The sequence below is a fragment of the Brachypodium distachyon genome, chromosome 5 (genome assembly GCF_000005505.3).
Source record: "Brachypodium distachyon strain Bd21 chromosome 5, Brachypodium_distachyon_v3.0, whole genome shotgun sequence".
NCBI classification, from domain to species: domain Eukaryota; kingdom Viridiplantae; phylum Streptophyta; class Magnoliopsida; order Poales; family Poaceae; genus Brachypodium; species Brachypodium distachyon.
The window spans coordinates 27,728,413-27,752,698 of NC_016135.3; the positions used below are offsets into that span (position 1 = coordinate 27,728,413).

General features: G+C 51.2%; 3 protein-coding genes across 3 annotated transcripts; 1 reads left to right on the plus strand and 2 right to left on the minus strand.

Moving 5' to 3' along the window:
- Positions 1 to 8,570: 8,570 nt before the first annotated feature.
- On the plus strand, positions 8,571 to 9,745 carry LOC100831207 (NDR1/HIN1-like protein 2). Its single transcript, XM_003580799.4, has one exon. The coding sequence runs from the start codon at positions 8,890 to 8,892 to the stop codon at positions 9,508 to 9,510; it is 621 nt and encodes a 206-aa protein (XP_003580847.1). The 5' UTR covers positions 8,571 to 8,889; the 3' UTR covers positions 9,511 to 9,745.
- A 1,196-nt stretch (positions 9,746 to 10,941) lies between these two features.
- On the minus strand, positions 10,942 to 12,982 carry LOC100820857 (probable aspartyl protease At4g16563). Its single transcript, XM_010242328.3, has one exon. The coding sequence runs from the start codon at positions 12,679 to 12,681 to the stop codon at positions 11,170 to 11,172; it is 1,512 nt and encodes a 503-aa protein (XP_010240630.1). The 5' UTR covers positions 12,682 to 12,982; the 3' UTR covers positions 10,942 to 11,169.
- A 5,242-nt stretch (positions 12,983 to 18,224) lies between these two features.
- LOC100821458 (transcription repressor OFP13) lies at positions 18,225 to 19,366 on the minus strand. The gene has a single exon (XM_014895725.2). It carries the CDS (start codon positions 19,129 to 19,131, stop codon positions 18,427 to 18,429), a length of 705 nt encoding a protein of 234 aa, XP_014751211.1. The 5' UTR covers positions 19,132 to 19,366; the 3' UTR covers positions 18,225 to 18,426.
- Positions 19,367 to 24,286: the final 4,920 nt, after the last annotated feature.

A 24,286-nucleotide genomic window follows, 5' to 3' on the forward strand; every position in this document is an offset into this window, starting at 1 on the left:
TCAAACTGCACTTCGCATCCGTAGCTTACCCAAAAAGCAACGGCGCATGCGAAAGGGCAAATGGACTAATCCTCCAAGGACTCCGCCGAAGGGTAGAGAACACGGTTAGCAAAGCAAGGGGAGCATGTGGAGATGAACTCGCTAGCGTGGTTTGGGGCATACGCACCTCCGTAAAGCCGTTCCACGGGCCGAACACCATTCTCTTTGGTGTGTGGAGCCGAAGCAGTTCTTCCCGCGGAGGTCGAGTTCCGCTCGCCTCGGGTTGAAAGGCTCCAAGAAGCCACTCCAATTGCCTTCATCGAAAATGAAGAGCACCACAAGACGGCCATCGGCCTCGTGGAAGAAGCTCGTGACAAAGCCCTCATGAGGCACGCCGTCTACGAGCAAAGCGCCGCACACTTCTACAACACAAGAGTACGGGAACGAGCCTTCTCAGAAGGAGATCTCGTGCTAAAAAAGAATGTTGACCCAAAGCTCCAGCGCAAATTCGACCCTAAATGGGAAGGACCATACCGCATTACCGCAGTATTGGGAAATGGTGCATACCACCTCGAGAACATGAAAGGGCAAAATCTTGTCCATGCCTGGAACGGCGACAAGCTCCGGCGTTTCTACACCTAAGGAGAACCTTCAAGGGCAATCCTTGCCGCTCCCAAAAGGAGACCATCAGCGCCCAACCGGCTTTTTCCCTACGAAACTTCGAGGGATCATAAGCGCCATCAAGGCCACGTCTACATAAGGCTTGTAAGCGCCCATCGGGCCATACCTTAAGACAAGAAAGCAATGATCAATAAAAGCAAGTCCTTAAGGAAAAACTAAGAGTGACACGAGACACTCACACGACTCATCATCGTAAAAGAGCCGCTGCCCCTGTGCCGCTCACCGAGGAACGCAAAAAGGCCCCCGCTGGCCCAAGCATCCTCTAAAAATGTCCATGGACATAGGTCGCTACTAGCGACTCGTTCCTTGGTGGATCCTAGCGTGCCTCGAGGCCATCCGCCAAGTAGAACCAAGTCCCCCGAGGGCCGGAAGCTCCTTAAAATGCATTTAACGAGAACCGTAAATAAGCGAGTTATGCATAAGCATACTTACCTCGGCGAACCGTGCTACCCGTATGTGAGACGTCGCGCACGGGCTTGCATGATAGTAACCGGGTTAAGGCTCCATAATAATCGCGGGAAAGCATAGCTTCCTGAAGTCCGAAGAGGGAAAATTCCGCATGAAATTTCCCAAACAGCAGGTCGAAATGTCCGGATCACTACCGGCATATTGATAGCGACCCTCACAAGGGTATTAGGATCCGTGGCTCGTAACCATGGGCTAAGGTGCCGAAGCCAAGTCGTATCCCAACGGCGACAGCAATTGACGGCACAAAAGTGCAATCATTGCGAACGATCGTGAGCTGTATAAACTAAGGAAATATAGTACTTCACAAGAAGGAAATATAGTACTCCAAGAAACACATATTGAGCCAAGTTAACATTTCCGATAATGTCGACTACATGGTGAGACATGAGAAATACATGTTAAGCTAGGTTAACATTTCCGATAATGTTGACTACATAGTGAAGCATCAAACACAACAAAAAAGCTGCCTTACAACCCTACGACTAAGAGCCTAAGCATGCTAGCCATGGGGCTAAGTAAAGTGGGATATGCAACATCGCATAAGTAAGCAACTGAGGTACATCACCACCTCCGAGGGCGATGAGGCTCATGCCTCACCGTCACCCTCCTGAAGAGCGGTCTAGAGGGAACGCACGAAGCGCCGAGCCTGAGCACGAAGAGGAGCACCCTGGTCCGCCAGAAACTTCTTCACCCCGTGAGACATCTCACCCTCAAGCCCGCTCATCCCGGCACCACCGTCAAGGGCTGCCGCAACCGCCGACGAAACAAGTCGGGCACCCATACTCAGGAGGCACTTCTTCACGGTAGGCTCAATGAGCTCCACCTGGGAAGTAAGCACCCTGCTCGCCTCATCCACCGTACGACACGGAGGAAGATCCGACTAGGGAACACTCCTCAGGCAAGTCATCGTCTCCCGAATCTCGGTGGGCTGGGAAGCAAAAGCAAAACCACCTCGGGACGACGATCCGGTGGAGGACGAGCACGAGGAGCAAGCATCGGGCCGTCACCCGCTGCCGCTAACTCCACCTTGAGGGAAGTTGCCTCCGCGCGGGCGTGCTCCCTTTCAAGGTTGGCCACCACCAAGTCCTCCTCAACTCGATGGGTCCTCGCGATCTCTTCCTTCTGGCGCTCCTCAGCAAGTCGAGCTCTGGTCTCCGCGGCCGCGAGCTCCGCCGAAACGCAGGAGAGCTCAGCCTCCACGGCCTCGCGCCGCACCCTCTCCGAAGCCAACTCACTCAAGGGAAGGGTACACTTGGACATCTCCACGTCCAAAGCAACGGAAAGCGCCCCCACCTGAGTCTTGAGGGCAGGAAGGGCACCCACGGCCTCGACCAAGCCTCTCACCTGCAAAGAAGAGGAAGTTAGCACAAAGCTAACCCAAAGGGCAAAGGGAGATACGTCACGGATGCTCACCAGCTCCAGTGTCACGAAAGGGTCTCTCGCTCCATCCTCGGACGTCGGAAGCACTCCATCCCTCACCTGAGTCGGGGGCTCGCCCTCAAGAACCCCGGGCTCCGCGGCCCTCGCACCTAAAAACAAGCCAAGAAAATCATGTCAAAATCATTCTGAAAAAGAATGACGTGATCAAAAGAGAAGGGCACTCACCTGAGGTAGGAGCATCCTCCTCAGGGCACTCGCGACCAATGGAGAACACCTGAGTGCCCGCACCGCTGGCTCCGGTCGACAACTCCAGCACTGAGTCGCTCCGAAGCCAAAGCCCCATCTCACGAGTGAAAGCCTCAACCTCGTGACTCGAAGGAGGAAGAACTTGCTCAAGTCCAATCTTTCCCTTCATGTGCAGATCCAAGGTCACCCTCAGGGGGGACCTCGACTCGCCCACGACAGGATCCGCTGAATCCGCCGGGGCGTAGTCAAGAGAAGGAGAAGGAGTCGGGGGAGCTTTCCTCTTGCATCCACTCGACGGATGAGGTATCTTGGGGACCGGCGCGACAGGCACCGCCATTCTTGCCTTCGCCTTCCCACAGGAATCCCACAGCTTGGACCCCAGTGCCAACATCAACGGTGTAGCCAAGCAGGAGTAGCGATCGCCCACTCGAAGAAGGCGACCAAGCTTCGGATCCTGTCGCACAGGCACCGTCTTGCCAAAGCACCTCGCAATGATGTTGTGACATCCCCCCTCGCTGATCTTGGCCTCGTAGTCGTGGTGCTCTGGCCCGCCGTACGGGCCTATCAGCTGCGTGGCCCACAACGCCGCCCTCTCCTCGGAAAACGTCGCTGAAAAAGACAAGCCCAAAATTGTTAAGTACCTTCACAAGGGAAAACAATCAAGGCACGAAGGGGAGAGGAGCGCCACTCACGTGCGGTGACGAGCTGTGGAGGACGGAAAGATCGAGGGATCCCAATCTCGGACCTCGGACGACTTCCTCATCATGAAGCGTCCCGTCATCACCATCTCCTCCATGAGGTCACGAAAGCTCCTCTCGGCGGACACCCCCTTGATCTTGGCCACCTTCCAGAGGTCGGCCGACCGAGGATCGGCGGGGTGGGGCAGCTCCCTGAGCCCTCCAGCCCCAGAGTGCCGGGGGAGATCACACGTGTGCCGAAGACGGGTCTTCGAAGCCCGAAGAAGAAACCACTGGGACTGCCACTTGACGAACAACTTCTCCGTGCTCTTCCCCGGCATGAGCAGGAAGTCGTCCCCAAAACCGGTGTGAAGCCTCAGGTTCACCGAACCAAAGGCGCTCAAAGCAAAGCCGTCCGGGGTGAGCAACTCCCTCACCTCCACGGTGAAGTAGAACAGCAGAAGCTTCATCGAAGGCTCCTCGGGAAGCGTTGTCTCGCACAGCCACCTGAAAATGTTCAACCTCATGATCGTCGACGGGTGAAGCTGGGCCAGCTCGATCCCGTACGTCTCCAGAAACACCAGCAGGAAGGGGTGAACGGGCACGCACAGGCCGGTGTGGAACCAGGCCGAGAATGCCACGATGCATCCCGGGCGCCGCCGCTGGTCGAGCCTCACCTCCTCACCATTAGGCAGGATACCATCCCCCTTGGGAACTACCCCGCCTCCTCCAGCCGAGTGAGGTTCTCAGGTCTCATCGACGAAGGGAGAAGGTGGTCGTGTGCCCAGCCTCCACCGTCCACCGGCGCCGTCGAAACCAGGGGAGGGCCACCGCAAGGGCGAAAGGAGACCTTCTTCTTCCGTGACGGTCGGTTCGCCGCAAGCTGCACCACCGAAGATCCCCTCACTGGCTCACCCACGGGACGCTCGACATCGGGCCCCGCCATCTCACCTGCGAAAAGACCCGCCAAGAATTGGCAAAGTGCGGAAAACTTCAAAAGGAATCAACAAAAAAAAGAGAGAAAGAGGAGCAAAAGGGATGCTGCAATCCTCGCTCGCCGAAGATCCCCTCACTGATTCACGTGGGTTCGATGCTGTCAACCAGGCCTATATTTGCCTTCTCCCGAAGAGGCAAGATGCGACGTCAGTACGGGACTATAGACCTATTAGCCTAATCCATGGTGTGGGCAAGTTGGTCTCAAAGGTCTTGGCTAATCGCCTTAGCCCTGAGCTGCCGAGGCTTGTGGGATCTCACCAGGGGGCTTTCATTCGTGGACGTTGCCTACATGATAACTTCTTGCTAGTCCATGGAACTGCCAGGAAGTTGTTTTCTTTGCGATGGCCGGCTGTTCTTTTGAAGCTTGACATCACAAAGGCGTTCGACTCCGTTCACTGATCCTTTCTTTTCGACGTCTTGAAGTGGTTAGGCTTTGGTCATAAGTGGATTGCCTGGGTTGGTGCTCTCCTTGGCTCGGCATTGACTCGGGTGTTGATTAACGGTGTCCCTGGTGCGTCTATTGAGCATAGGCGTGGCCTGCGGCAAGGAGATCCTCTGTTGCCAATGTTGTTCATTTTGGTCATTGATGTGCTGAACTGGGTGCTGTTGAAGGCAGAGTCCTTTGTTCTTTTTGAGCGCCTGGCAGCGCGAGGTCTCTCTCAACGTGCGTCCTTCTTTGCGGACGATGCGGTGATCTTCATGCAGCCGACTAAGAGAGAACTGCGGGAACTGTGGCGGTGCTCGAGGACTTTGGTGTGGTCTCTGGGCTCCATGTAAATTTTCAGAAGACTTCAGCGCATTTAATCCGTTGCTCGGATGAGCACGACCTCCTTGTGGGTGGCACGCTTGGTTGTGAGGTGGGGCCTTTCCCATATACATACTTGGGCTTACCCCTCGGGCTTCGGAAGCCAACGGCAACTCAACTTTCATCTATGGTGGACAAGGTGGCGAATAAGCTCCAGACATGGTCCGCCCCTATGCTTACTCTTGGGGGACGGCTCACCCTTGTTAGATCGACCCTCTCAGCTATGCCGGTCTATGCCATGATGTCTCTCGACCTTCATATGAAGACCATTGCGGGCATAGAAAAGATCTGATGTGGGTTCTTGTGGAAAGGCAGAAAGGACATCCGCGGAGGACACTGCTTAGTGGCATGGAAAGATGTTTGCTCCCCTCGCGAGATTGGTGGTTTAGGCATCCCCAATCTAAAGCTGCTCAATCTTGCACTCAGAACGCGATGGGGGTGGCTATGTCGTGCGGACCCGACGCGCCCATGGGCTGAATTCAACATCCAAATCCCGGAACAGGCCAGAGCACTTTGTGAGGCGGTGATTGAGGTGGCAAGGGGGAATCGTGAAGCCCTACATTTCTGGTATGATCCTTGGCTACCGAAGGGGCGTTCGCTTGCGGATTTGGAGCCTACGTTGCTATCGGAGATCTCGGGTAGGGCATCCAGGCTTTCTATGGACGAGGCTTTGCATGCCAATGGTTGGCTTCGAGCCATACACCCGGAGCTCTCCTTTCAGGCGCTTGTGGATCTTCTAGTGGTTCATGACCGTGTGGCGGAGGTGATTCTTTCAGACGACGATGATCGTTTCCGTTGGAAATGGAGCGGCAATGGGGCCTACACGGCCTCGTCTGCGGACGCGGCTTTCTTCCGGGGTCATGTGCTTGCTGCAGGGGCTACTGAGGTCTGGTCCTCCAAGGCGCCAACTAAGTGCAAGATCTTCGTGTGGTTGGCTCTAAAAAATAGATGTTGGATGGCGGATAGGCTTTTGAAGCGGGGTTTGCCCCACCCGGCACGTTGCCCTTTGTGTGATCAAAGCGATGAGACCATTGACCATCTTCTTCTTGGTTGCGTCGTGGCTCGGGAAGTGTGGTCGACCTCGCTGCGGGGCTGGAACAGACTTTGCTGGGTCCCTACTCCGCAAGCCTCTCTTGCTGAATGGTGGACGAGCCTTGTGGTGCAAGACAAGAAAGAGAAGAGGAACCTCAACACTAGCATTACTCTCATCTGTTGGTGCCTCTGGAAGCACAGGAACTCGGTGGTGTTCGATGCAGCGACTCTAAGTGCTAGAAAAATACAACAAATGATCGATAGTGAAGGAAGGGCTTGGTCGAGCGCGGGTCTTTTTCACAGTGTAGATTTTTCACTTTCTTGTCTAGTGGATCCCTTGTGGAATGTAATAGAGTAGTCATTTTACTGGTGCCTACGCGCGTGTAACCGCGTCGCGGAATTCTCATTCAATATATGATACACCTGATTGGGTGTATTCTAGAAAAAAAAGAACTTGTGGACGGTGAGTTGAGAGAAGCAGTACCAATTCACCGTTAATTTTAGAGTCTTCTCGGATGTGTGGACGTGAATCTGCGAAGTGTCTAAATTTAGAAGCCATTAATTGTTGATCGGTATCGGAGAGAGCAGTAAATAGCTGAACGCAGTTTTTTAACAGCAACTGGCTAAACACATTTTTAACACAAGAGGTTGGCCAAATTGAACAATCTAGAGAGACTGACACTTGATAAAAAAAAAATTGAGCGAAAATAGAGTACTTGTGGCTAGTTTCTGCTGGGCCCTCATTCTTGAAATGGGCTAAGCTTTAATCTGCTGCAGATACCTTCATCTGTGTGTGGGTCTCGTTTTATTGGGATTTCGGGAATGGGCGTTCTAACGCTCAACCCTTTGGTCTCGTTACTGGATTTGACTACAGCTTGTCGGCCCACCCGCTCATGTAGAATGGCTCGGGCTTCGCTAAAAGAAGGCCCATGGCCTCTTCTTTTTTCTCTCAACAAGAACAAAAACGAAATTAAAAGTCCACACGGCAGACGCCGAATGTGGCAAGCAGTATGAAAAAAAATCGAAAGAAGAAGAAGAAGTCCATGAGTCATTGTCAGCGACAGATTATCACGAGGACGAACCACGTCAAGTCTTCACGCGCGTTTGCGCGCGCGATAAATGGACTCCGGATTTCTTGACCACCTACGTACGCTACGTGCAGCCGAAAAGGAAAGAAGAAGAAGAAGAAGTAGAGCCAGGCTGCACAGGCGGGCAGCTGCTGAGTTACACGAAGTTTCCCGTGCAAAACACAAAGCGCGTGCAGCATCGTTGTCTACTCCTAGACAAGATAGATAGAAGAAAATGACACTGTGGGCGACGTCTGGCCTTTGAGCACGGTACGTGTGTTTGAAAAAGAGGAAAAAAAATATGGCACCATTTAAGCTTGGATCGTTCGCATCGTGGTTGCATTTTTCTTTTCTTTTTCTTCTCGCAGGATAGTGATTCGTACAAGCAAGCCCTGTACAGACAAGCCCCCTGGGAGACCATGTGTGAAGAAGATTGCGCTGGATACTTGGCAATTTTCAAGTCATATATCCCATTACGGTCAGTTGTGCGTCCTCGCGAGAAATAAAAAAATTACGGTCAGTTGCGCGTCGTTAACGGAATTTGACCGGTTGCGAGACAGATGCTGTAGTACAGCAGGGACAAAAGAGACAATTCAGATCTCAGAGCATAGCAGAGCACATGGCGTCGTTCGGATTGGCGCGTCCTCACGGGGGTCCCTTGCTCGATTTGTCTGTGTGTATGTCATGTGCTTGCCGGATGAATGAACGATGAGAGGCACATGTGTCATCCTGGGTGGGTGCAAACCAGAGCTCAACGCTTATGCACAGTGCTCTGTCCTCGTTAAAAGAAACAACCACAGCGAATAATACGCGGTCTCGTCTCATCCCTTTTTCCCACTACAATACGCTCTTCCAAAAAATTCTTTTTAACTGGACGACCCAAAATGTAGGCATTTGTTCTTCAAGATGAGATCATGCGCTTTGTTGATGCTGCGGGTACCAAATGGCGCGTCGTGTGTAGCCCGGGGACGTCGTGGGCGGCAGAAAACTGAAACCAGTCAGTCAATCCATCAATCCCAATCGAGGGCTGGAAGGATCGTGCACCACAGCCGGCCGAGTCAAACCCAACTCAATCAATCAACCCTGCGGTTTGCCTTTCCGTTTCCGTTTGCGTCTAGATTCGTGCATCCACCCACCCCACCCAAACACACAACGGCTACAACTCCCTCCACCCCACCACCTCGCAGCTCCTTCTTCTTCCTTCCTACCCACCCACCAACCTTCCCGAAATCACACGCACGGAAACGAAACAAAACAGCCCCCCAAATCAACGCTGTTCCCATCACAAATCACCCCAAAAACACCAGCAAAAACGGCATCAGGCCACAAACACGGAAGAGTCAGCCGTCGCCTCCCCCGACGCGCTTTTGCCCAACGCCGCGTCAAGCTCAAGCCTCGCCCTCGTCCCGTCGTCGTCTTCTTCCTCAAACCCAATCAATCCCCAAATCCCCTTCTACATATAACCCCACCCAACCCCCACGCTCACCACAAACCCAAATCCCCCAACCCAATCCTCCTCACCAGATCTCAAGCTCAGCATCATCAACCAGCAGCAGCGATGGGGTCGGCGAGCAGGGCGGTCTCCTGCCTCTGCTGCCCGTGCAAGTGCCTGGCGTGCGGGCTCTTCAGCTGCCTCTGCAGCATCCTCGTCTCGCTCCTCGTCACCGCGGGGGTCCTCGCCCTCATCCTTTACTTCATCTTCCGCCCCCACATGATCGCCGCCACCGTCGACTCCGCCGCCCTCACCCAGTTCGCCCTCGCCCCGAACTCCGCCCTCAGCTACAACCTCACGGTCGCCATGACCGTCCGCAACCCCAACAAGCGGGTCGGCCTCTACTACGACGGCGTCGAGGCCCTGGCGCTCTTCGAGGGCCAGCGGTTCGGGTACGCGCCGCTGGATTCATTCTCCCAGGGCACCGACGCGGTCACGGAGCTCAAGCCCGGGTTCCATGGCCAGCAGCCTGTCCAGGGGGACGTCACGGCCGCCAACTTCAGGGCGCAGCAGTCGGCCGGCGCGTTTGATGTCGAGGTCAAGCTCAACGCCAAGCTGAGAGTCAAGGTGTGGGCGTTCAAGGTGCCCGGGCCCCGGGCCAGGATCAGCTGCCCGATCTCGGTTCCGGCTCCTGGGAACGCCTCCGCGCCGGCGTTCCAGCCCACCGGATGCAAAGTCTGGTTCTGATCCGTTTGACTGGCGTTGTTCATTGGTTCATCTGTTTAATATTACTCCTGCTACTCTACTACGGAGTAGTAGTATTGTTATTGGTAGCGTATATGAATTCTTTTGTATCGATCTGTAGTTGATTCGGCGGTATTCTACTGGAGTATGTATTAGCGGAGGAGGATGCACATATTTATTCATCGGTTATTATACATTTGCTCGTTTGGTCTCTATTGCTGTATACTTCTGGCTTTCATTCATTCAGATTTCTGCCATTTTCTGTCAATCTGTGATGCTTCACTAGTTCCTTTCTGGTGAGAGCGTCGGTCGAATCGTGAGGATGAACTTTGGCACAACTGTGTGACGTGACGCCATGAAAAGCTTTCTTACTTTTGGTGAAAAGTGCCGATGTTTGTTTTGGATGCGTCCTTGTCAGCCAGCACCGCACGGAAGCGTCCAATCCGAGACAGGTCAGCGAGTTCTGCTTCTGAATCTGAAATGCGTCGCACCATTTTTCTCCGGAGCGACTTGCGCCTGCTATCTCGCAGTGAGTGGCAATTGGCAGAGTAAAATACGCACGCAGTCGCTGAATTTGACAGAAAAGCTCACCCAGGTCATTGTAATTTTTGGAACTTGCAAAATTTTGGAACAGCAGACTACAGCCGAAAACGACAACATATGTATGTCTATTGGAAAACGGAAGGAAACGGAAGAGCCCGACGCATTAGCAGCAGGCCCAGCCTAGCCTCCTCGGTTGGGTTCCAATCGTAGCAGCCCATCAGAAGCTCTTGGGCCCGAATGGAACTGCATGTGCCTGAGTGAAGCATACGGACCGAGGACACCAGCAAACACCGGCCGGTCCTTTTCCACGTCTGTACAAGTTCTTTCATAAAGGGCCCGTTCCAGCATTCCACCCTTTTTTTCTCTCCCAAAAATGATATGGACCCGTTCCAAATTTCCAGTCTGATCTTTACACGTCTGTCGCTCGTTTCTCTTTCAAAGTGCAGCGCAGATTCATCATTCATTTGCCTGCGACGCAATGCAATGCACGGCAGGGCATGCGAGCCAGAAGCAGGTGTAAATGCGAGGGACCGAAATTTCGGTGTACATTTGAGCAGAGCAAGGCAGGCAGGCAGCATGAACACAAAGTCAGTGCATCACATGCCGCTCATTTACAACGGCACAGGTGTTTCTAGGTGGGAGTATTGAATTGCTCCGGCAGAGGCAGAGGGCAATCAATCGAACCGTACGATACGACAAAGCTCAGCAGCAGCAGACATTCCGTTCACCGATCCGCTCTACGACCCAGGATCCAACGGCCGAGATCATCCGGAATCACACAGACACAGAGCTTATGTTAACAGTGTAAAGCTTGATTAAGCCTGTCCGGGAAAGCATCGGCCAGCTTTAGTTTTCCCAAAAAAAGCAAAAGAAAAGGAACAAAGCACAAAGTAACCATCGGCAGGAAGCAGAGTATTTTATTACTGTCGCAATCCTTAACACAAGTCTAATAAGCGGGAGTAAATTAAACAGCTAGCAGCAGGCGCCGACACGTACACAGCTCTGTCACTAAATCTTTACTGAGTGCCTGCGTGGAGTAATTAACTAATGGTAAGCATGCATGCAGCTGATCGGATTAAGCAGAAAGGTAAAGCTAATTGATCCAGCTTCGATCGGGCTTTACGACTTCGGCGCGCATGGCTGCTGCCGGAACCCGAGCCGCTCCTTGCCGAGATCATACTCGATGTGGTAGTTCTGCTGCTGGAAGCTGCCGAGAATAATGGCCGGGCCAGCGGCGGCGCCATCGCCGCCGCTTGCCGGGAGATCTGACACCACGGCGAGGCAGATGGCCACGGGCCCGGCGGCGGGCCCACCGGCAGGTCCCGCGGCGACGAAGTAGTTCTCGACCGGGAGCCGCATCACGGCGCCGCCCTTGAATTTGAGCTCGAGGTCGGGGAGCTCCATGGCGCCGCCGGGGCCGGGGGGCAGCGCGAAGCAGGGGCGCAGGCCCAGCGCGTCCTCGACGGGCCTCGACCGGTTGTACCGCCCGCCCACCGCGGACTCCATGGCCGCCGCCACCGGCTTGAACACCGTCGGGTCGAGGTACGTGAAGGTGGTTCCCGAGTCGATGATGGCGCCGCCGCCGGAGCTGGGGACGAAGGCTCGAGAAGGGAGGTTCACGGGCTTCCCGCCAACTGAGATGCCGGTCAGGGCCAGGTAGTAGTACACCGAGTACGGCGGCTTCGAGGCCGCGTTGTTGAGCAGCGGCACGTACTGCATCGTTGTCTTCTTCTTCCCGGCCGGGACCATGGCGTCGCCGAGGACGAGCTCGCCGCTGACGGCGGAGTTGTCGTCGAATCGGCGGGAGAGGAGGCAGTAGGAGAACTTGGGGACCTTGAGCTGCGAAGGCACCGACGGCGCGCCGCGGCCGAACCCGGCGAGGCCCGACGGCGGCTGGTGCACGGAAACGATGCTGCAGCCGATGGCGAAGTTCCTGAACGGCGCCGGAGCCGAGGAAGAAGAGGATGGGGAGAGGCGGAGGGTGTCGGAGATGAGGAGCCCCGAGGTTGAGCCGGAGCCGTAGACGACGAGGTACGGCGGGCAGACGTCGCCGTTGCCATTGTTGCCAGTGCTGCCGCAGGTGGAGGGGCTTTTGGAGTGGATCCAGCGGCAGGCGGGGTTGCGGCATCCGACGAGGCGGGAGGAGGATGAGTTCTTGGGGTGGAAGACGGCCATGGCGGACATGGCGGAAGGGGAAGAGGAGCAGTTGCGGCATTGGTAGGAGGAGGTGCAGGGGACCCAGGACAGGTGGCTGCCGGTGTCGAGGAGGACGGGGAGCGGCTGCGGCGGCGTGCCCAGGGACACGCTGAACGCGTAGCCGCCGTACGAGTGCGGGTACAGCGCCGTGCGCACCGCCGCCGGAGCTTGGGAAGAAGGTTCGGCGTGGGCGTGGCCATGGCCGCCCTTGAGGTGGGCGGCGCGGGCGAGGGAGGCGGCGGCCAGGCGGGACAGGTGGTGGTGGTGAGTGGACTCCGCTGCCGCTGCAGATGGCGACGCGGCCGCCGCCGCCGGGAGGTGGCGGTAGAGTGGGAGCTTGATGGCGGCGGCGGCGGCGGAAGAGAGGAGGAGGAAGAAGAAGAGGAGGAGCGAGCAGGGGAGCATGGCGGCCGCCTTTGAGGTGATCGGCGGCATTGTGGCTAGAGCTAGCTAAGATCGCGAGCGAGCTGCGCGTGAAGTGTGAGGAAGGAGAAGAGGGGTTTGGGTTCGGGTACTCTTTGGTTTTAAGCGGAAGCTTCAGGATTTGTGCCTTGCTTGGGTTCGAGGGACTTTAGCGGTGGTCACGGACTTGCATTGCATTGCAACGACGGAGCCGATCGACACGGTGGCCATTTGTGTCTACGTGGCGTGCGTACGTGGACCATACGTGAACGGACATGCCCTGCCGATGCCACGTACGCACGATGGTGCAGGATGTGTTTCATCTGCTCAAACGGGTTAGCAACTCTCTGATCTTCGCAAGAAGCGGTCTAAGACTCCCTTCTTTTTTTAAACAGCAAGTACCTCTTTATTTCATAGAAACAATTGTTACATCTTCAAGAAGAGAGGTACTATGCCAGGAGGAGAGGAAGTAAACCAGGAACTAATTGGATTATATTTAGCGAGCTGAGCCAGTTCGTGCCACTGAATTCGATTCACGGCCACAGTGCATGACCTCAAGGCGAGATAGATCCTCCATTAAGCTGAGACAGTCTTCATAAATTTCTGCTGCCGCTCCCATCGGCTGAGAGCCTGTCGTGATGGCTTGAACTACATCCGACGAATCAGATTCGATGATCACCCTGGTACATCCAGTCAAGGCCACCAATTCTAGCCCAATCCGCACAGCATGGGCTTCAGCCGCCTCAACATCTGCCACAAAATCAATCTTCCAGTTCGTAGCAGAAACAAAATTACCATGATGGTCACGGATGATTGCCCCCATAGTGGCGCGCGGGGAATCAGCATCGAAGCCGGCGTCGATGTTCAGCTTGACCCAGTCCGTCGGAGGCTTCGTCCATCCCTGCTTTTTCAAGTGAGCTTTGGATGGAGAAGGTGCAGTGAAGTTGGCCGCTAGGGATCCGATCGCAAAGGCCGATTGGTCTGGCAGTTGGACAGGTTCATCGTGCACTATTTTGCGTCGTTCCCACCAGAGATACCAACACGTTGTAGCCACCAATTCCGGAAAGCCATCGGGAGGAATCCCGACCTGAACGAGGAACACAACAAGAACTCAAACACAGCCGAACCAGCTCTATCATACTCAACAGCTTCGGAGATGAACTTCTGAACTCAAGCACAGCCGAACCAGCGGTCTAGGACTCTTATTAGTATGATCAGCATCAGCAAGGTTAAGATTAGGCCGCGGGCCAATCAATTGCTCAGTTTTGCAATATCTTACAAGACTGAGAAATAAATGACGATAAAGTCCTTTTGATTCAATTGTTAAGATTCGTGTAAGATTAATATATGTCCGATGAACAAAAATCTTGATTAGGATTGTCGATCGAGAAATAACTATTTCTCACGTGACTGACCGAGAGACATTCAATTACAATTAATTGTTTGGTCGCTGTTTGATCGTCCAACTTACGTTTGGACGGTGCGCGATCAAATGCATGAGTAGTGAATACACTGACACTGCCATGAAGACGAATTTTTTTGCTACTAGTACTTTTTTCTTTCGATATTTTCCATTGAATGTGTAGATCTGGCTAGCGTGACCGACCAAACACATCTAATAGCTGGGCTCCATGGACTTGCCTACACGTACTGCTCCATTACCATTGCAGTACAGACAGGAGACGTGGAATTCAGATCGAGCTATATACATCGGTACATACGTACCTACTGTATGCACGTTGGCCGGTGCCTATCCTTGAAAGTAGGTACCCAAAGGCGTGAGGTCACAATTGTGCAGTCACCAACTTTGGGTACTTCTCTACCTCTGCTAATATTACTGTATGCCAAGTACAAAGTATATTTTCCCAATGGAATACCAGTCCGAGAATAGTATTGTACGGGGAGTTTTCTGTTTTTCGGTAGACGCGGGAATGAACGCAAAGGAAACTGGGATTTCTGACCCAAGGCCCATGTTTGAGCACAGTCACCTAGGCCCATGTAGAGCAGGGAAGGATTAAGGCCTTTTCCCTGCCACGAGGCCCAAATGTTAGGCCAGAGCCCAAGTAAAGCGCTGACAGGCCCACACGCCTCTCACGGCAAACCTAGCAACGAACCGTGGGGGAAGAAGTAGAAGCCATGGGCCGGCCACAGGTCTCTCTCAGTCTCCTCTTAAAAAAAAGGTCCCCCCCTCGAAAAAGAAAAAAAAGGGTCTCTCTCACTCTGCCAGTCACCGTTTTGAAGTTTTCTTTTCCCCTCTCATATATCTACAGTCTCCTAAAAAAAAGAATCTCTCTACAGTCTACGGGCATTTTGAAGTTACACCAGCTAGCGACGAGGTGAAAGGTCTCACTCAGCTTGAGACCTTCATGCATGCGTTGCATGCCACTGTTACAGGGATCACCACCGGCTTCAAGTACATCAATCTAGGTCAATTTCAACAAAATAGACCTCGTCGCGCACAGGATGAACTCCGCGTGAAACTATTTCACCGAGATAACCCTTTTGCCGAGCGCTATCCTCCATAACTTAGCGCCTCTCCGCATGGCGCTATACCCTTGCCGGCGTGGCCAGCCTAGGCCCCACATGCGGTTGGGTAGCGCCTGAGGGCTGGGCGCTATACCCACATGTTTCACGCCTGAGGGCTGGACGCTATGGTCTCAAATCTGCATAACCAACGAAAATTTCACTACGCGCATGCATAGGACGTTTCACTTGGGGCTGCCAAAGCAAGCAATCAATCAGGATGCAATTAAGTGATGGTCCATCTCTTGCGTCTCCTTCCCCTGTCTTCTCGTGCACCTTCGTGTCGGGGGGAAGCTCCTGGGTAGGGTCATGACGACACAACTCTAGCCGAGATGACGGAGGCAGATCCGGCATAGTTATATATGCCGGCATCGTAAAGTCAAAACTAACACTAAGCCGGCATCTCAGGCGTATGCCGGCATGACTATTTTGTCTTATGAGTTTGCAGGATAAGGACGAGCACCTCGCCGAGATCTCTCAATGTTTTGTCCTGATCACACGGTGCAAAGTAAAGCAGAGCCATCATCATCTCAGAAAAGTAGTCAATGTCTGCGTATCGGCGTCAGGCGACTGCAGAGAGGAAGCACCGAAAGAGAATCTCTGATGGAAGCCGGCAGAGGATAGCGGTACTTTCTGCAGGGTGACAGGAAAAAATAAAGTTGTCTTGTCCCCTGCGGTGCTACCTGGAGGGAACCAAGCCGCGTGCCCGGCGGGACCCAAGGAAGATGGCGTTAGACTTGGCCCGCATGTCAATGTGACATGGTCGACCTATAAATAAACCTTACCCCTCTGTAAGAAAAGAGGACAGTGCACTTAGACAATTATGGTTTCCCCTTCTTCTTCTTCTTCCTTAAGAATACAGCTCAAAGAGCGCCATTGTTGAGTTTGCCTATCTCGACTAATACAACAAAGCATGAGTAGGAGTCTTACCTCAGCAAGAGGGCTCCGAACCTGGGTAGATCCGTGTGTGCTTGTATGATTTGTGCGTGTTTCCCTTCACGTCCTCCCTCCTCCGGTTTCTCCTTCGTCCATCGGTACCAAATTAAGCCATCCTAATCTCTCTAATCGAACTCCGTGAGGAGCATTGGAATTACGGGGGCTTGCACCGGGAACAACACAAGGATGATGCTCTTGATCTCCCCCTATGCAGATCTGCAATGTATTCTAGAAAATGCTTTCACCATGGTCGGCTAATTGATTCCAATCACAAAATCCCTTCACCATGGTATAGTGTTAAACTGCTAATGATTCCAATCACATAGCCGTCGTGCTTGTTTTATCAGAACAGACTACAGATTAATCCAAGAAGTTCTAATATGAAGATTCAACCATGGATTGATTTTTTCGGAAAACGATGCGGTGAGAGAGAAATGCTAACGAGAGAGAGAGAGTGTGTGTTACGCCATGCGCTCAGGAGCACCGATCATCACATGGACGTGGAGAGGAGGGGCTAGCGGCCAATGCCCAGGCGCGAAGCCGGACTTAGAAAATTTGGTTGCTCTGCCACGTAAAACTTTGCTGAAAGTTTAGGTCTCAAAATTTAGATACCATAACGCCCAGCTCTTAGGCGTGAAATCTGTGGGTATAACGTCCGTGTCTCAGGCGCTACAATACCGCATGTGGGGCCTGGACTAGCCACGCTGGCAGGAGATAGCGAGAGGCGCTGAGCTACGGAGAATAGCGCCGTTTTGTCAGGCGTTGAGCAAAAAGGTTAGATCTGTGAAATAGTTTCAGATCGAGTTTATTTTTTAAAATAGTTTCGTCACAAGGTATTTTTTAAAACCGCTGTCTCGATCTCCTTTAATTTCTGCACATATATATGCCGTACCATGCCAATGGATTTGTGGCATACGTGTTTTGGCGTCTCGCCATGCACTGCATATATCGACCAGCCGTGCATATGTATCTTTTGTATACTCAACAAGTCATTAATTGGTGATGGGTCATCACAGATGGATCTGCTGCGTGCTGCTGGTTGGGTTTTGGGTGCCAAACATATGTTGCTTAATTTACATGGGCCCTGATCTGGCAGCTAGCATGCGTGCAGAGCTGTCTGCTGATTAATTACCTGTAACAAGAGAAGATTAGAGCTGATAATGGGTGACATTTTAAACGCCGCCCAAATCCAAGCAAAACCATCCATGTAGTAGTAGTTTTCTATTGCAGAACTCCTTTTTTTCTTGCTCAGACAAGGTCTCCTGATCAAACCACATCATAGACGTTGGAGCGTTTGTTCAGTGTTCTGCCTGATTCTTCGCAATTATAAATATTTGGCAGGGGTTTAACTACGGGGTAATTAGCTTGGGCTTTCATTTTTCAAATGCTCTGCTCGCCTTCCCGCGGTTTGTGGTGCGCGCAGGCGCAGCTGTCTGTGCTTGGAAGTTTGCAAACAAACCTGAAGAGAGTGAAAGTACAGCATATACCTACCTGCCTCGCTCAGCTGCCTGCCAGTGCTTTTCAAATTTCCTTCATGACAGAGATCGATACTCTTTTACAGTAGCACCACCATGTACTTTGGAGGAACTGAAGTAAGTAACTCAATTAGAGGACTAGAAAACAGTGGCCTGGGATTAATTTGGCTTGGCCCCCGGCCACATTGATTGAAGGACTGGCCGGTAGAAAGAAACCTGCAGGTCCCGGCGATTCCCATGTTCACAAACAGCTTCAGAAAAATGTCAGGGAAATGACACTGCTCACCCGGTCAGGTATAATAGCACAGTAACACACTATAGCTTCAGATGGCATCTTCAGAAGAAGGGCCAGTGCAATTTCCTTTTCTCGAACAATTCCAGCGTATAAAGATCTATCGCAATGTAATTAGCATCAGACAGAGATCACCCCATTGATTGCATTACATCCATGCTTTGATTAGTGAGAAAACGAATTAGCCAAGATCATTATTAGAGCTGGTACATGAACAAGGTATGGGAGCACGAAAGCTCGAGGTAGCAAGCACCCACTCCGTAGCTAGCAATGTATACTTGCAATGATTAAATTGAATTGTATTTTCCAGAGCATCACATCTAACTAATTAATTAATGCAACAGTCAACATACATGAATAAACAACTAGTAATACAGTACAGACACACATGATGATCTTAGCAAACAATTTCCACTCGGATCATTCAACCAATCTTTTAATTCTCGATGGTGCCATGCCACAAGCCCGCAACACACACACGCGCACACGCACACGCATTTTTAATTACAATCAATCGAATTGCATTTGCATTGCAGAGACGCATACGGCTAATTAACTCTGGTTAATGCTCTGCTTGCAATTGAGAAAGCTAGAGGAAGAAGAAGAAGAAGCAGGGGAGGAAGTGAGAGCGACGAGCAAGTCGACGAAGGCTCCTACGATGAGGCCGTGGGTCTTCTTGCCGTTGGCGCGGAGGTACCAGCCCAGCATCTCCTCCAGCCACCCCCAGTCCTCGCCGCCGCCATGGCTGAGCACCATCTCCTCCATCGACCGCCGGAAGTCGCCGTACGGGTCCGCCGAGTCGATCGCCATCGCCGTCGCCCCGCCGAACGCCATGGCCGGCTTGCTATTGCTCAGGATGCAGCTCGTCGGCTCCGGCTCGAAGAAGAGCCGGCTGGACGAGCGGAGCCCGCGGATGACCGCCTCTTCTTCTGCCGCCGGCGCCGGCGCCGGGGAAGAAGAAGCAGAGGAGGAAGAGGAGAGGCGGCGGGAGGAAGTGTGCTCGTGCTCGTGCCCGGCGACGGAGGAGTCGTCGAGGAAGGCCGGGTTCATGGTGCTCGTGCTGTAGCCGTAGTCCTCGGCGGCGGCGGCCATGCGGAAGGAGGTGGTTCTCGCCTGCGTGCAGGAGGGCGGCCATTGCCAGGAGGAGGCGGAGGACATTGACGGAGCCGGAGACGACGACGACCTCAGGCTCGTCCCACCGCCGCCGCCGGTGCTGCTGGTGAAGAAGAGCGAGGCGAGGGCGAGCTTCTTCCCCATTGCTGCTCCGACGATCTCTACAGCAGCGAGCTTGCGATCGACGAGCAGAGGATCGATAATGGCGAATTTGAATAGGGCAGAGCTAAGCGAGCTGCAGTGGAGGCTTTTAAAGGGAGCAAGGGAAGATGGGTGTCGTTGTTTCGTGTGAGTTGGGAGTCTCCTCTTGTCTGGGATGGCTTGGCTTAGCCATGATCCATCATCCTTATATACTACTACTACACTCGAATAATACCAACTCGGACTATTCAATCCACCGCTTGCCCGGAAACCTATATATAGCAAATTGCAAATGCCAATACTCAATTACTCGTTGGGTGATAATGTAGCATTATGTTTTAAGAGAAAACATATAAGGTTAACTGTACTACTTTGTATTATGAGAGTTTTTTTGGCAAGTCCATGCTTGTCTACCATCCACCAATACATGCACGCCCCAAGAAAGAGCCCCGCTGCTTCCTCTGAATTAATCCTTCTCAACACGCTTGGGACGATCACATGACACATAATTCCTCTGCATTTTTAATTTTATAAATCTCCCTAACTACGTATCAGAGGTCTATATAAATTTGGTCCATGATTGTGGTTGCATATCATGGTGGTTTCGCCTGTCGTCAAGGATGATGCAGGCGGTGGGGGACAGGCAAGGCATGGAAGGTTGCTTAATTTGTTTCTCAATTGTTTTCTTCTGTGTGTGTGTCCCCCTGCTACTTGTTTCTTGAAATTATTATACTGTATAGTTTTTTTTCTCCAAGATGCACCCAAACGTGTTGTTTCATTTTGTTGGGAAATTATATGGCCAAACTTGTACTCACTAGACTTGTGGTTGCAGAGCCGGTGTGAGTGTGTGTGATCATCTGACATTAGCCTAGCTAACATTCTCATGCACTCGTATCTGTCATGTCTCGAGATAAGCTGGTCAAGATGCTTTCTTTCTCCCTGGGCCAAATGATTTCAGAGACAAGATCTGACCAGTGAATCAAATCAAGTAATAGAGGATGAATCAATCAAGGTCCCATAATTAATCATCTTAGTTAGGGCTTACTTAGTACATTGCTCTTCAGACGTAAAGGAAGCGGCAGGTAGCTGGGGAAGTAGCACTGAGGGAAGTAGCACTGACCAAGTGTTACTTCCTCTGAGGTTCAAGTGCACAAATGGCAAGACCTAAAGGTAAAGACATGGGGATCACCAGTAAGTGTGCTCTTGAGATTTTATTGCCTCTTCTTTGTGCTACTAGTGAGACCCCAAATTGCTTCTGATTTGCCAACTTGCCATTTCTTTCTTCTCTGCATTCCTTGGACAGCAAATAAAAGGAGACAATGAAACAGTGGCACATGTTTTCAGAGCATTTATGCTGGTTTGGCTAACCATGAGACCAAATTTATAGTGGCCACCTCTAATGTTATCTCCATACCAGATATGGCATGAAAGTGCAGGCAATCTACTCTCAGCTCTGAACCAAGAAACCTGTGAAACATTAATGGCACACTCTACAGCTCTCCTACTTCTCTAGCAGCGTCTACATCTATCTATCTAAGCAGGTAGGTGACTGGTGGCATGAAGTAACCCTAAAGAAATTGAGATCTTCAAGGATCACGATCGACATGAGACACTTGGAGAAAATTCCATCATGGGTTCATGTTCTTCATGCATAGATCAGTAGTCAGGCCCACCAAGTACAGTACAGCACAGCACAGGACAGCACACGCAATATTGTTTCAGACAAGCAGCAAAGAGAAGAAAGAAAGAGAGAAGGATTGAGTGAGAGCTGTACGTTTGCTTCGATCATGCCGTCGACAAGCAGCAAGATCTTAACCTCAGGATCTCTTCTTGTTACAAAAAAAAAACAAGAGCTTCAATAATTGATCTAGACAGGCAGCTTCCATGCCATGCATGCATGATCAGGAACTCTAGCTCTTTCATATTTGGCCTTGTGTGATAATATTCAGTAGCAATCACTGCAATGTTCTTGCAGCAATGAATAATTACTGTCTTGTTTTTGTGTGGCGCCAGAGGATTGCATGTACACGGTTGTTGCTGAGTGCTGTGTTTATTCGTACTAGCTCTAGCTTGGGTAATCAGTGGTGAGTCTGATGCCATTCCCTACTTGTGAACTGTAGGATTCTGCAGACAAGATTGCCTGTGGTTGAAAGCCTGTGTGTAATATATGCAACTGTTTGTTGCAATAGTATTACTGACAGTTAGATCTTGCAAAAACAACTGCTGAGATGCCATGGCGCATCTTTCCTCCGTCTTAGCACATCTCATCCATATGTTTCACGCTCTCATGTGTTTGAATTTCAATATTTCATTGTTCCCTAGAAAAAGTGTTTGCAGTCCTTTTCCTGGTAGCAGGTCTTAATTTCTTCTCTGCGAAATCAGATTTTAAAACCATTGTTCACTAAAATATCGGCACGATGAGATGTTTCCAGTCCTTTTATTTGAGGCAAAAATTCAGAGTTAACTGATTCAGACAAGGAAGGATACCAAACTGAAGTTTAAACTTGAAAACTCTACCAGACAGGTAAACATGTTTGCAGTAAAACTTTGGAGGCAAGGCAGAAAAAGTAAAACAGCTTTTGCAAAGGGCCATACATATATAGATGGGCCTCTTTGCTAACTGATCCACTGTTGTGGAACATGCAGCCTTGTGGTTTCTCATCAGTGGCTTGCAATAGGCCTACACACTGTAATCACTGGTCTGCTTATATATCTCCTGGTTGGCTGTAGTCTGGAGAAGCAAGGGACCAGCAAGTGCCACTGTGCTCCTGGATGGATATATCAAATGATGGAGTCCTTCTTCCTGTTTGCTAACAAAATAAATTTACAGCTTTTTAAGAGGGAAGTCAGATGATGAGATGCAATAATGCAAAGAAAGCATGTCCCTCTTTCACAGTCGCATACTATTCCTTGTCTGCTATCCAGAGCCAGGACAGCTACAAGACCAATGATAGGTATGGAGAGAGAGAGAGAGAGAGAGAAGCAGGAGATCATCAGATCAAATCTTGCTTCTGAATAATCCCAAATGGACATACTGCTGCTGTTGACGAACAAGTAGTATCTGTTTTCGTTATAGAGCTGCAATGGCCCATGGGATGCATCTGGGCTTGCTGGGCTAGAACACAGAGAAAGGCTGGCTATCTAACACAAGATGAAAAGGCCGTACCGGGCTTCCACTACAATAGAAATAGTAAGAAAATGTGTTTTGAATGCATCGGCACAGGTTCATGGGAAAGCAGAGGCCCAGTCAAGCTTCTAGCTCTATTAAGGCTCTCGTCTACAATTTCCCGATATTCGAAAAAAAAATCTACAACTTCCTGCGAAATTTCCATTGTTGGCATTGTGTTGGCTGCAAAAGTGCTCCTATTTTTCTTCTATAAGTAAACATGCAAGAAATACCTATGCGTGATAATCTATTTTTTTTGTAATTTTTTTATTGGGGAGGGGTCATGACCCCCTTACCTAGCCCACCTTCTTTCTCATTGTGACAACAACTTAGTGATGACTGCCATCTGGAGATCCTCACTTTGATCTGAGTGACATTGTGTTCGAGTCGATGGAGAGTGTAGGGCAAGCCTTATCTTTGATGACGGTGACCTCATAAAGGTGGTGTTGGCCGACATCTGTCGCGGTTGTTCTTCCATCCACTAAAGTTACTACTTTGACCTAAGTGGCACTGTCTTCGAGGCGGTAGCGAGTCTTGGTTGTGCGGACGAGTTCCGCCTCACAAGAATAAGTGTTGATGATCATCATCCGTCGTGGTGGTCCCTACCTCCAATAAAGTCACTACTTTGACCTGACCGGCACTGTGTTCGAGGCGATGACAAGTGTCATCAGAGCCCTGTTTGCGACAACAATGATCTCGTCAAGGCAGTCATGACCGACATCCATTGCGGTGGCCCCTCCCTCCAGTAAAGCCACCGCTTTGACCTGAGCGGCACTATGTTCGAGGCGATAGCGACTCTCCGTGGTGCTGACGAGCTCTCGCCCCACGAGATAACTAGCGATGACCAGCATCTGTTGTAGTGGTCCCTGCCTCCAATAAAGTCACCACTTTGACCAGAGTGGCCCAGTGTTCGAGGCGATGACGAGTGTCTGCGGCTCCTGTAAAGGCGGTGATGACCGACATCTATCTCAATGGTCCGTCCCTTTGGTAAAGCCACCGCTTTGACCTGAGTGGCACCATGTTCGAGGCGATAACGAGTCTCGATTGTGCTGACGAGCTCCACCTCATGAGATACCCAATGAAGACTCTCATCTGCCACGATGGTCCCTACCTCTAATAAAGTCACCGCTTTGACGTGAGTGACACCGGGTTCGAGGTGATGACAACCGTCAACAACGAAACCTTTGTACCCTAGAATTGCAAAGAAAACAGAACCAACATGGACATTTTTTTGTAAAAGGGCATAGGCTTGTTCAACACTTCTTTTCTTACCATGCCACTCCCAAAAAAATTCAAAATGTATATCTGTTTAGGTTTGTTTCAAGTCAAACCTTATCAATCTTTACCGAATTTGTAAAATAACCTCAAATCCAAATATATGGATGTAAATACACGGACGAAGTTAACTAATTTCCTTATAGTTCCGCGCGCACGTGTGCGCACGGGGAACAATCTGACGCCACGGTCAATGCTTGTACCACTAATCTATGCAATCAGGCCTGACACAGAAAGCAGAGCGAATCACCGGTACCTACGAATTTAATTATACTGTCATGGGGTTTCGAATCTAATTAACCTTGTCTCTACCAAGTCTTCCGTGTACCTTGAACAACCCCTGCGCACACATTCCTTTGCCCCGTTTGACAATTGACACACCATCATTGGGTGCCCTTTCAGAAACATCATTTGCTCTCAGTGTTGTGCTTTAAAACGTTGTTCAGAATCCTTGTGCTGTGGCATGCAATGCTGCTATCCTTGTCAAGAACCTAACAGGCACCCACCATACTCCCATTACTTTAATTTCTGCTAACTTCCAAGAGGGGTCAGTAGTTTAACGTTTTTTCAAGTATTGATTCCAAGATAGATAGACACCTTGAACAAAATTACCCTAACACTGGTAATGATCATCTGGTGTTCAGTTGTCCATAGCACCTAGAGTGTAGTGCAACTCACTGGCTATGATACATTAGCGGCAAGCGGCAAAGATTCTCT

Bases quoted from the DNA above. Each gene is read 5' to 3' on its own strand.
- LOC100831207 (XM_003580799.4), top strand. From the start codon at position 8,890: ATGGGGTCGGCGAGCAGGGCGGTCTCCTGCCTCTGCTGCCCGTGCAAG.
- LOC100820857 (XM_010242328.3), bottom strand. From the start codon at position 12,681: ATGCCGCCGATCACCTCAAAGGCGGCCGCCATGCTCCCCTGCTCGCTC.
- LOC100821458 (XM_014895725.2), bottom strand. From the start codon at position 19,131: ATGGGGAAGAAGCTCGCCCTCGCCTCGCTCTTCTTCACCAGCAGCACC.